Below are 12,628 nucleotides of genomic sequence, written 5' to 3'. Positions count from 1 at the left end.
AAAAAAAAAAAAAAAAAAAAAAGCAAATGATCCCAGCTAACAGCACAGTAAATGGAAGAAGAAGCTATGAAAATAGCCCCTACAAATATGTCCAGTCTGGGAAACAGGAGTAGCAGAAAGAGGTCCTAAGGAGTTCTACGACAAATATCCCAGATTATAATGATAAAACATGAGTTTAAGGTCTTAGAAGAACTTAAAAAATAAGAAATGAAAAAACAAAGGAAGGTTTAAAAGAGGAGAAGATGACAAAACATTATATAAGCATATATTTATATTCCTAATACTGTGTTGTCATTAAAACAATCTTGAGACATTTCACCCRCTTTAACAGCTGGATGGAGGCCACTGTCAAATAGTGCTTCATTTTTTATGATATTTCCCACTCCAGGTAACACTGCTTGATCCAGTAACACATCACACAACATGTGGGTTTTCTGCTGCTTAATCTCACTTTCTGCTCTTAAGCAGCTAAATTTTGGAGAGCAGACATCCAAACTTTCCATCATTCTCACTTTCTGCTCACTTTCAGCTGCAATTCTGGAAGAGAAGGCACAGTAAGACATAGTGTATTTTTTATTTTAATTATATGCTAATTTACCAATATGGTTTTAAAAACAACATTTTAAGATATGATGGTACATTATATGCAGATAAAACAAACCGAGAAAATACCAATGACAGGCAGAGGCATTAAAAAAAAAAAAAAATCTTGAAAAAACAAAACAGCTCAATGATACATGCATGGAGCATGCTAGCATCTGGCCCAACACACAAGAAATCATCTTGTTCATGTTAGCTTGAAAAATAATTGCCAGGTTCTTGCCTTAAAACTATTTTCAACATGGAAATATCATGTTTTTGAATCATCAACCATAACTAACCGTAAGAGTACATGGTCCAGTAGTTTCAACATGACAATAAAAGATACATTCTATTAAACCTCGATTTTATTAGGTTAAGCCTAATTGTAAGTTGAAGCACAAAGTTTCAAAATAATTCAGTGCAAGAAGTCTCAGATTTGCATAAGCTGTTATGTTTCGTAACATTAATTCAAGTAACATATGTGAATCTACAAATTTCCCTTTCATCCAAGAGCCTCGAGTGCTTTTAAATCAAGTTTGCTATTAGTTTTATTAGCAGTGAGAAGTACAGTGCTGATGGATGAATATATCAAGTTAATGTTAATTAGAACAGTTACATCAATTTGCTTTCAAAAAGAAAACAAAAGTAAAAACACAACCTTGGGGACATAAAAATTTAAAACCAGTAACTGGCAAATACGAAGACCCTTACATTCTTGTTTTTGTTAAGAAATTGAGACTTGAATGCAAATTAAAGGAGTAATGGGGTTCAGCAGTCAAATCAGAGGACAGAATTCAATCCAAATTTAATTATCAGTCTTGATACTATTTAGAAAGGTATTGCATAAAACTACTTTACCTGTATATAAACTGATACAAAAAGTAACAGATACTAGACTTCCATACCCATAAACATGATATGTTTAGGTATTGTATTTCTTTTACAATGGCAATCTAAGCACTTCAAAAAATTCCATTAATAACATAGTGAAAAATCAAAATGTTATAAAAAGAAAAAAATAAAAAAAACCAACACACAGAGCTTGGTTTAATTTCATTAGTTTTTACTTTACCTATACTCTACTGTTGCCTCAAAAAAACAAACTGTATCCTCTGTAAGCTGTATCTCCAAAACTGGTAGTGCTCCATTTCTGTCTTTGCTTCCATCATGATTAATGCACATGGAACCATTCATACCAAAGTGAACCCTGGGAAAAAACAAAGTTCTTGAGGGTATTTACCTTAACAATGCTTCCAAGCATTAGACTAGTCTATTTTTTAGAGTTGTGAACTATTCTGATCTAACCAAGGCAGTACGCATGTGCAATAATTCCAGTCATTAACAGTAGTATGGCAGCATATGACTTGTTCACATAGTGCTCAGTTCACAGGGAAGAACCTTTTCCTCCCCAAGTTAGAAATACTCCAAAACACAGCAATTTTCAGGTAGTCTTTAAAATTTATTATGCAAATGTCAAAACTGATCATTAAGTAACACACACTCCTGGTCTATCTCACTTAGAATTTTTTCTCTTGAAATGCTAGTCTTCCACCATACGTTCTAAGGTCCCCAGAGAAGAATGAAAGAATTGATAGACTACTTCACCAGATAATTTTCTGTTAAAATGGGCAAAATGTCATCAAATATGAAAGGAAAGATTTCAGTCCTCACATTGCCAACCCTGTTATCATATCAAAGCCACTTTCAATAATGCCATAAACAATGTAATTAACAACTGCCATATGTTGTTTTCTGCTTTTCTGTGCCTACGACCAAGGCAAAAACTGCAGGTCAATTAAAAATTAATAAAAGAAATAAAGTGAAAAATACACAGGTGGCAAAGGAGCGGAGCAGACTCTTTCAAGCAATCCTTTTACAGATCACCAATGCTTTAAGATGTTTTACATTTTAAAGTGTGTTCTACTGGGAGACAGTATAATTAAGCAAAGGACAAGTTTGATTTTTGTCCCATCTATTTTGTTTATGTATTTATTATACACTCACCTGATACATTCAGCTCCTAGAAAGCAGAGAGAAGAATGGAGGGAGTGCCCTACTTCTTAAATGAAAAACATTGCATATCATAAAAAGTGGATTATTTTCTAGATACAGAAAGAATTACTAGATCAAACTACACATGACCAAAGAAACCCAATATCATGTGTCTATTTCCTTTTATTCTCTCTTTGCTGCATATCAGGAAGGATGGGCATTTTAAATATTTACAACTAGATGAAGACAACATTTCACTAAGTGCAATCTTAAGTCAGCTATTTATGTAACTTCCTAATAGCATTTATTCACTAATTTTCTTCAATTTTCAGAAAGCTGTGTCTTTCAAAAGCTTTTTTCTTACAGCTCAATTCAGTTAATATAGCTATTTTGGCAGCTTTTGTTTCTGTTAGGCATTTCCAATTCTCAAGTTCCATTAATGGTACAACACAGGCTTAAGTAGCCCCCCCCCCCTTTTTTAAAGGGGACTTTAAACTCTTGCCTACTGCTATCAATTAGGAATGCGCTAAACATCTCCTGCAAGTTTGTTTTAAGGAAACAGCATGCACATTAATAGCTGATGATTTCATTTACCAAGCTCCAGTACACTGTTTAAAAGGAGCATTAAAAGTCACAACTATTAACTGTCATAGCTATGTGCCAGTTCATGACTAGGAAAATAATTCACAATTATCTCTTTGCATAAATCCCTTTTACATTAGAAAGCCTTAAGAATTTTACAAAATTTTACTCGTGTGTTTCATTATCTTTGATGTGCTAAAATGAGACAAAAATGGAACTCTTCTTATTTTAACTACAACTACAGAAGCTACTCCAATTAAACATAGACCTGTTATTCAATGACGACTAGGAGTAAGAAGCTATGAATTTGTTGCTGTTGTAGAAAAGGGAAAAAGCAAGTTTTTAGAATGATTTAGTGCCACACAATATTATAAGGCTCTGGTTTTATTTGAACCATTTTTCCCCCATAAAAAATAAAAGAGCTCAGTAACAGCAGTCTATTATAGGGATAAATAAAACACTGACAATTCATATTATCAAATTCTAACAGCCAAGATGTAATTTCCAGTCAAGACAATGGAAGTCTTTCCTTTCACTTTAAGGGATTTGGGGTCAGCAATTAAGACCACCTGTCTAAGAATATTTTGTATTTTTTTCAGCTATATAAGAACACAGGCACCTTATCAATTTTTAGAATTTTTTATAAATTGGTTATCACCGCAAATTTACATTTATAGCACACGACAGAAACTAGGCCCAGTACAATCTCTCTCACATAGCTGTATCACTYCCACGGCAACATGGCCTCCCTGGGACAGCTCACTAGTATCATAGGACAGCAACCTGTGCAAGCATTTTAAGCCATTTCCCCTACTACTAATTTTTTCACCTTTCATCTTTTTTTTTTTGTTTTTCTTAAGTGACTTTCAAGGCACATTCGGAAAAAAGTGCCTCATATTTTCTTAAAACTWTACATTACTTTCTTTGGTGACTTTGATATACTTGTTTAAATGGGTATCTAAAAGTACTGGTGATAAGTTCTTTAGGAGTCATTGCTCATTTGTACTCTTTAAACAAAACTTCTAACTGCCCACTTTATCAATTTGTAGATAGCAAATATACTGAACTGGATTTTCTTCACTGGCTAATTGCTATCTGTAATATGGCAATATCTCAGAAGTATGTGCCTCGTTTTTAAGTCAGTGTCACACTGTCATGCTATGAAGGTTCAATAGCAACAACTGAGACAGTAATATARTAATAATAATAAAAAAGATGTTTATTTCCTCACACAAGTTTTTGGATTAGTAACATCCATTAAAATAATGCAATTACTAATTTAGAAAGGATAACACAAAACCATCAGTTACTAATTTAGAAAGGATAACCTGAAACCGTCGATTACTGTGTTATTAATTGGAAGGACTGCTTATCCCTACTTGAAAGCTTTCTTGTTCACTCTCCTAGTGAGAGGGCTCTCAACCTCGAGGAGTTACCTTCACCCAGCGTCCCAGGAAAAGGGGAGGGGGGGGATACTCACGGTCCAGCCGGAGAGGATGATCAGGTCACGTTCCCGTCCCTGCCCAAACTCTCCTAGCTGCCAAGTCTCTTTTTATACGGCTGGGGCTCTGGGCAAACACTGCTTTTGCCGACTTTTTGCGAGTTTCGCAATCACAGGACAGTTTGTCTGCTCGGGAGGACCCTGCTAGCGAGGCAAGACCACAGCACCTCCGTATTGCTTCTTCCCTCCCCGGGGGTCCGTGCGGATTCCAGGTGGCAGACTTCACTTCTGCAGTCTTGTTAATGCTGCCATTCCGCAGCCTTGCGCATGTCAGTCCTTGCGCATATCGGTTGGCAGACGACTTTAGTCCTGTTAAGTCCTCTGTTCARCAGCTTTGYGCACRTCAGYTCTTTTGCATATCAATTGACAAACTTCAGTCCTGTTAACTCCTCACTCGCCTGTCAGTCAGGCAAACAGTAACCATACTGTATAAAAGGATTTCATGGCCAGGTTATCTTCTTCCACCAAGCAGTCATTCCCCACTTGAGAAAAATCCAAGAGCATAAAATAAGCTCATTACCTTGCATAGCTTTGTCTTTCTGAAGACGTGCTACCTAGCTTTGTATGACTAACATTTCAGCATCACTACCAGGATTTTACAGGAAACCCCGGCAGACAAGAAAAGCTATTTTTGTTATGTATGTATAGACTCAGAATCTGTACAGCAGTAACCCTTTCTTCTCATGAAGAAAGTCCTATGTCTAAAAGTAATTCAGTTCATTGAAAATGTCTTCTTATTGTACAATTTGCCCCTTTGCTTATCCAATTAATTTGTAATACAGTCATTTTAAAAGGCTAACATCTGTTTCAGGTACTTCCCCTGCCTTTTTTTTTTTCCTCCTTACAACTAGCTTCTATCTTTTTCTTTTTAAAAATTACTTTTTCTTCTCTGTTTCTGTTTAAGAAAGCCCCATAAAAAGTAAGAGAAACTGATTAGGACCATAATCCTATCCTTCACAAATATGAGTAGCTTTAAAATACAGACAGTTCTGTCCTAGTATTTACTTGTATGATTGTTGTATAAAGCACTGAAGTGTGYTTATAAGACTAGCACCTTGTTACTCCATGAGGAAAGGGTCACCCGATGCTATTTTGTAAAGTATTGTTAGTGATTCAGCTTAAACAAACTGCCACCTTTACTATAATCACCTATAATTCTACCTTAAATTAGGGTTAAAAACAAAAACAAAAAAGTTAGAAGTGCCTATTTTATAGTATCTTTTTACTATTAGCACATTTTATGTATTTTAGATATTTTTAGTCAAGTATTTATTCATTTAACCTCTTCTCTAAGTTATATAACAGGAAGAGGGCCAGGGAAAGACCACTGGTATACCTCGGTCTAAAATAAGAACTTGGGTTACATTTTGTTTCTTTACATTAGTAATTAGCTTCCTTAGCAATTAGCAATTCCTTAGCACTGAACTGTCAGGCACTTTGGTTGATCCCACTATGGAACTGTAGGGGAATAGTGGGAATTGTAGTTCTCACTACCTTTTTTCCACAGATACTATTCTTCAGTAAGAAGAGCTAAACATCCTGAAGTTGCAGTAAGAATTCATCTATAGGGCAATCGTGGTTTCTTCAACCATCAGGCCCTAATCTAGTATCCTTTAGGAAGGACTTTTAACTGAAGAGTCTTTTGGAATGTTGCAACTGATAGGCCAACAGTTGTATCAAGAGATTAAAAACTCCAGAAGAAACACCTGGAGGAAGTTTGGACTATTTTAATAGTTTGCAAACTTTTCTTGCATTCCTAGAGACTTTTAACACGATCATGTATCAGATTTGGGGCTTTTGTTTTAATTTTACTGCTTCCATCCTTTATCACTTCTTATTTTAAATAAAAGATGTACCTTTTCAAGGATTACTCTCTGTATTAAAGCCAGACGTGTATACTTTTTCTAACTCAACTCCCTAARTTGCATTTCTCTAACACTTGGAGAAATAAGCATATAGCACTGTATCTGCTAACCAGCAGCCCCCTGCTACCAGAGATCAGTCTACATATCATCCCAGGTAATTACTAATATATCACTGCCTTTACTTATCCAGAGTGCAACCACTGTAAACTGTTCTTTCTCAGCCAAGCATTTTCAGTCCCATCACTCTCCCACAACAGCAGTGCCACTGGAAATATATCATGTCACCAAACTAAGATATTTGTTGATGTTATCAATTTTAAACTAAGAAAAATCATGACCTGGCACCTTTCAAGATCAGTCACTAAGTGACAACAACTACCTTGAATGCAGAAGTGACGCAGGTTTTTTAAAAACATGTATWATTATATTATAAGTAGGAGGGTGAAAGAAAGGCATTAAATGTAAGCATTACCTATTAAATGCAAGAGCCTCACCTATTTATGCTATAGTAATTACCATAAAAAACAATTCTTTTTTGTTTTAATAGGCCATTACACTGCACATTTTGTTAGATTCTTGTTTTAATTGACCTTTACAGTACAGAAATATGTTGAACTAGAAAATGAAAACTAGATTTAAAATAAGACCTTGGGAGCTAGCATGAGGATATCTCCAAGGAGCTCAAGCATCTGATAATAATAAACATGCCAACAAATCTCTAATAAGCTCTGCAAAGCATGAACAAACAATGATTTGGCACACTTTTAACATTTGTCTATGAGCCAGTTTCACTAGAAAATTAAAAGACACCTTTATGATCCCCAAACCATTCACCTGCCAAATTCAAACCATGGTTCCAAAACAAGGAGGTGTTACAGTGTTTAAAGCAAGAAAGGCAGCATAGATGTATACACACAGAATTTTTTTCAAATTTGGCAATTTTTTCACATGAGTTTATTGTCAGAGCAACTGAATTATTCAAAAATTAAGTACAGACAATCTCAATCTAAATTGTTCAAGGAAAGCTAAAGGTAATTGCAAATACAGTTTGTAATGGACAATGCTAAGCAACTGTATGCATTTCTATGAGTTCTGTCCCTAAATAGTGCAATTTCCTGTTTAAAATGAAGCATTTCAAGGAATAACTGTCCTTTTCAGATACATTTACATGACATCTTAAAGTAAGAATAAAACAGTAAGTTGTTTGAAACAAATTAAGTCACTATTTAGTATTTCCAGCACTTAAAGACAGGCTGCAGAGAAGTTTCTCTATAACACTAACTTTCAAAATCTCTGGAACTTATAAGAGAGAACAAGAAGATCCCCCTGAAAATGTACAGTTTAAATGCATAGGGAACTTTTTTTTATCCCCCACCTCTTACCTCAAAGCTGTCTGACCAAAATACATAAAAAGCTCCTTTCCCAAAGTCTCCACACCTCTGTAAACATGTCCAGTAAGGAATTTGTGACTGGAGATTTTCTCCTCACTCACAGCAGTCTGAAAATGAGTACATACACACACAAAAATTACAACGGAAGTTATAATAATTTGAATCTAACATCAGTACACATTCAGCAAGTAGCTGTATGAACTAAATCTCCCACGTACACAGCATCAAAGCTTTTCTCTTTAAGCAGCTCTGTCAAAAACAATGGGGCTACTTACTAAGGAAGCAGATAGTCACGATTACTAAGGATATCATAACTCAGCCCATACTTTTCTGAACTGAAATAATGCATCTTTTTATCAAGCTATTTTATGCCTTTTTCTTCAAGTCATGAATTCAAACAGATTTTCAGGATGATGTAAACCAACAGGTACAGTTTGGATATTAAATATTTGTCAAAGAGTTAATTCTGCCATTTGTGGAATGCCAGCCTTCTCAAAATGCCTCTTGCTGGAGTTTTTAGCCATGCTAGTAGTATGCTTTCAATGTTTCACATGGGGCATTGTGTATTACAGAAGAGCCTACACTAAGTCTGCAGAAGTGTTTTTCTCTTCCTAGTAGCTGAAAGGCTAATCTCAGAAGACGTTGAGCAGCAGGTAGGATACTACTAGAGGAGAAGAAAATGGTAATTGCGAGATTGAGGCAAAAATCTTTTCTTGCATAGCCTGTGAAACTTAAGTAAGTAAATCCATGTGCAACAAGGTTTATTTTGGTTTTAAGCCACTCAGGATTGTTTAAACTAAATCAGAGTCAAACTTGACTTGGAAAACTAACTTGTTCTTCAAAATATTTTAGGTTAAACTGATGCCACTTTGGTATCAGGCAAGCCTTTACATTGATACTATTATGGAGACTCTTGAGTCTCCATACTCATAGAGACTATTTTTTTGCACTGGCCAAGGCTTTGTCCATGGTTAACAGCCACTTTGAGATCTAAACAGTGCAAAAAGCCTTGTGATGGTTGCTTGCTATTGAACAAAGTCATCCTGAGGTGACTTCTACTGTACAAAGTTATGATCATCAGAATATTTAGGGGAATGAAATTTCTTTATGTAACTACAAGGGCTTAACTCCTTACTTTAGAAATCAAAGTCCTGAAAGACAGTTATAAAAACTAATCTGTTGATGGCATACCTTTTAAACAAAATAAGTATCTTGAACTACATTCTTTATGAAATTGATCTTTTATTTAAGTACTATCTTACACTGTCTTACATACATAAAAGGGGAAAAAAAACCATGCCAACTTTCTATCTGGAGATATCCAATATACTTAGGACAAAAGCAATACATAAAATTTCTCACAGCTGAACAAAAACAGGCATGAGGAAAAAAAACCCTAGCCACCTCCATAAACAAAACCAGAGTACTAGATCTTCACAGCTCATTAGCTAGACCTGCTCATTTATATCCTGACATCTTTTTCTACCAGAAGGCCTCACAAGCCCCAGCAGTTTTATACTGTTGAATTATTTTATGYTGCCAGCAAAAAGGATAAAAACTAGTAGAGAAATTACATACTGTGTGTACACTGAAAGCAGATGCCACATGCTTTATTTATTTAAATAGTTGGTCTAATTAATGTGATGTTTTTAAAACAAAGTTATGTAAATACATTCCTTTTCTGCAGACTAAAGTGTATCTTTCTCTGTCCTGCTTCCTTCAGGCTTCTGAAGGCTTATGGGATTACCAAAAAAGCAATTAAAACCAGGAACTACTAGTATAATTTTCCTTGTACCATATATTTCCTGAAGCCAAATGATATTTTAAAATTTACCCTTTTTAGTGAACAAAAGGGATTCTAAAAGTTTTCCCTCATTATTTACAAAAAGCCTAAGTTTCTCCAGCTCTAGCACCTCTTTAAACATCCGATCTGCTAAGGCTAATTTATTATGTTGATGACAAGAATATTTTAAGGCATRTCAATTTAAAGGAGGGAAAAAAAAAAGGAAAAAAAAACCCCTGCGAGCTAACAGTTGCTGCAGTTAAGGCTCTGCCATAATTACAGGGGAAGGGAAGGAGATGTCAGTGACACTAATGATCCTGCTCCGAAGTTCACGTCAATCAGCCAAATGATCCCACGCTTCAGCAGCCCAACAACTCTTGACAGCAACGAGAGATGTCTTTTCCCAAACCCGGCAGAATTCCCCCCCCCTGCCCCACGCACACACTATACAGTCTGAGCAGAGGCAGCAGCACTGCCAGGGCTGCGGCGCAGCGCCACGACAGGCGGCTGCCACGACAGGCGGCTGCCACGACAGGCGGCTGCCACGACAGGCGGCTGCCACGACAGGCGGCTGCCCCGCCCCGCCAACGGCCCCCTGCCCACGCCCCGCCCCGCCAACGGCCGCCCGCCAGCGCCCCCCCCCCGTGCCCCGCCAGGGCGGCCCCTCGCCGCGGCCCCTCACCGTGCCCCCAGCTCCGGCTAGCGATGCTCTGCCCTGCGCGCTCCGCACCGCCTGGCCCTGGCGCACCCGGGCCCGGAGCCTCTCCGCGTACAAGGCGCAGCACGGACCCTCCACCATGACCAAAGCTCACCACCATACGCTCCACGCCCGCCCGCCGTCTCTTCCGTTCAAATCTCCCGCTCGCTTGGGGGCGGTGCTGCCGGGCCGGGCCAGGCCTGGCGTCGCTCCGCCTCCGCCGGGCGGCCGTGGTGAGCGCCGCGCCGTTACGGCGGGGTGTAGCGGTGGCGGAGGGCTGCGCCGCTTGGGGGAGTCCAGGCTGAGCCTGAGGGAAGGCAGCGCCGTGGAAACACTTGTCCTACCCCTAGCGGCGCGGCACAAGGGAGAAACTCGTAGGGCGGCGGGGCACAAGGGCGAGGGGGGACCTGGGGCCGGTCGGTCCCTGTCAGGGGCGGCGGTGAGGGGAGCGGAAAGGGATGAGCCATTGCCTCATGCGTCGCCAGGATGGACCCGCCCGCTCCGAGGAGAGTCCGGAGGGTGGGGACGTGACATACCACTTCTTTTTTTCAGTCCCGGCCCCCTCATCACAACTTGATCTTTGAGCTTAGAGGACCGTCTTCGTGGATGAGAACAGTAACCATGTGAACATTAAGCAACAGGCTTTGTTTTGCGAGACACTGCAGAGAAAACACGGTGTATCCTATTCCTGTTGCTCTCGAGTGTGAACTTCTAATGTTCTCAAATACATAATTCAGTTATCACCGGATTCCTTTTATTGTTTAAAATACCCTTGCAAGTACGTCGTTTTGTGAGGCTCACTTCGTGCACAATTGAAAGTTCAGCATTAGTAGATTAAATACTTAATAGGTTTTGGAGGTTGTCCAAATCTGCACAAGGAAAAGATTCTTTTCACTGCTGCTTTTGAGGTAAGAATAATAAACTCTATAAACTATAAGAAATTTGAGGGAACTAGTATTTGCAGATAGAACATTAGACACCATTTCCTAATTGCACCTCCTGAGGTATACTCACACTGGCCTAAATCTCTCAGTTCACAGTTAACTCCTTATATAAACAGACCATATCCAGGCTTTTATCAAGCTTCATGCTTTGAATATTCAGGCCTATTCAGGGCAGAGTAAAATGCTTCTCATTTCCTAAAAAGTGAACATTTTTTCACCCCAAAGGCAGCGAATAAATCAGGTTGGAGTATTATGTTTGCTGAAATAAATTGCGTATTTTGAAGTTAGGGTGTCCTGCTAAATGTAATCCCTTTCCATTTCTTATTTTTCACAGTGATATTTTTGCTGTGAATATTCTAAATTCTAACAATAAGGCAGTCATTAGGTAAAGGATTAAACTCACTAGTCAGAGAGGAGAGGTAGCTTGCGTTCCAAAATATGTGAAACTCAGCCTGATTTTTCTGCTGCCCTTGAGTCTTGCCTTACTGTCTTTCCCAAGGCAGTTAGAAATGGGTGCATAACTCATATGAATGCAGTCACATATGAATCTAAGTACCTTACAGATAACAGTAGTTCCTGTTATTTGGTTATCAAATATAATGCATTTCATGATAAGGGAGTTTATAACTGGACATACTTCAGCAGATGGTTTGTGCAGCATGTTACAGCAGATTGGGTTTTAAATTCTTCATCTAATTCTGTAGATGTGTCTGAAACTCCAATACTAACCTTTTAAAAGGTTCTCTTCCCTTTTTTTCTTTTTTTAAATCATGTAAACAAATTAGTTTTCATTGAGATTCTACAATAACTCATCTTTTGCATACAATTTTATACCCCCTCATATTGAACTCTAGGTACATACAAACCATCATTCATGACCATTATATTAAAGTGTTTGGTGATAGTTGATAACGATTTGGAGTTTCTTCGCATTAAGAAAAGTATTTAAGAACAACTTTCTCCCTTGTGACAAAGGGAAGAGAGGTAATAGCACTGTAAGAGATATGACACTTCTGTAGTTTGAAACAAGTGCCCAGTGCTGAACTCTGAAAATTGGGGCGTTTTTGTTCCATAGTGTGAAGTGCAAGTGCATAAATGGCAGCAGCTGTTGGGCAAAATTATTGCTGATATTGCTGCTTACATATTACAGGGTGGTAAGTAGAATCATCTTAGCTGCTTTTATAACAACAATTCTTTGAGTTGGGAAATCTCAATTGTTGCCGCTGAGTTTCAACACTGCGCTTCCTAGTTGTTTGGGCTACAGGGAAACATTTTGTAAGATGCAAATGTT

The 12,628-nt window shown here is 38.1% G+C and overlaps 1 protein-coding gene across 1 annotated transcript in view; it reads right to left on the bottom strand.

Annotated features, from left to right (window-relative positions):
* NEIL3 (nei like DNA glycosylase 3) overlaps nucleotides 1–10,495 on the bottom strand; it is a 24,788-nt gene extending 14,293 nt beyond the window's left edge. Inside the window, exons 1-4 of the mRNA XM_026067240.1 lie at nucleotides 10,379–10,495; nucleotides 7,905–8,020; nucleotides 1,655–1,789; nucleotides 326–537 (exon numbers count right to left, since the gene is read on the bottom strand). Coding sequence (XP_025923025.1) covers nucleotides 326–537; nucleotides 1,655–1,789; nucleotides 7,905–8,020; nucleotides 10,379–10,495 — 580 coding nt within the window. The remainder of the gene's footprint in view (nucleotides 1–325; nucleotides 538–1,654; nucleotides 1,790–7,904; nucleotides 8,021–10,378) is intronic.
* Nucleotides 10,496–12,628: the final 2,133 nt, after the last annotated feature.

The sequence above is a fragment of the Apteryx rowi genome, unplaced genomic scaffold (genome assembly GCF_003343035.1).
Source record: "Apteryx rowi isolate R43461 unplaced genomic scaffold, aptRow1 scaffold_255, whole genome shotgun sequence".
Lineage (NCBI taxonomy): Eukaryota > Metazoa > Chordata > Aves > Apterygiformes > Apterygidae > Apteryx > Apteryx rowi.
Note: the sequence above shows the minus strand (reverse complement) of the source record. Positions and strands in the feature narration are given on the sequence as shown.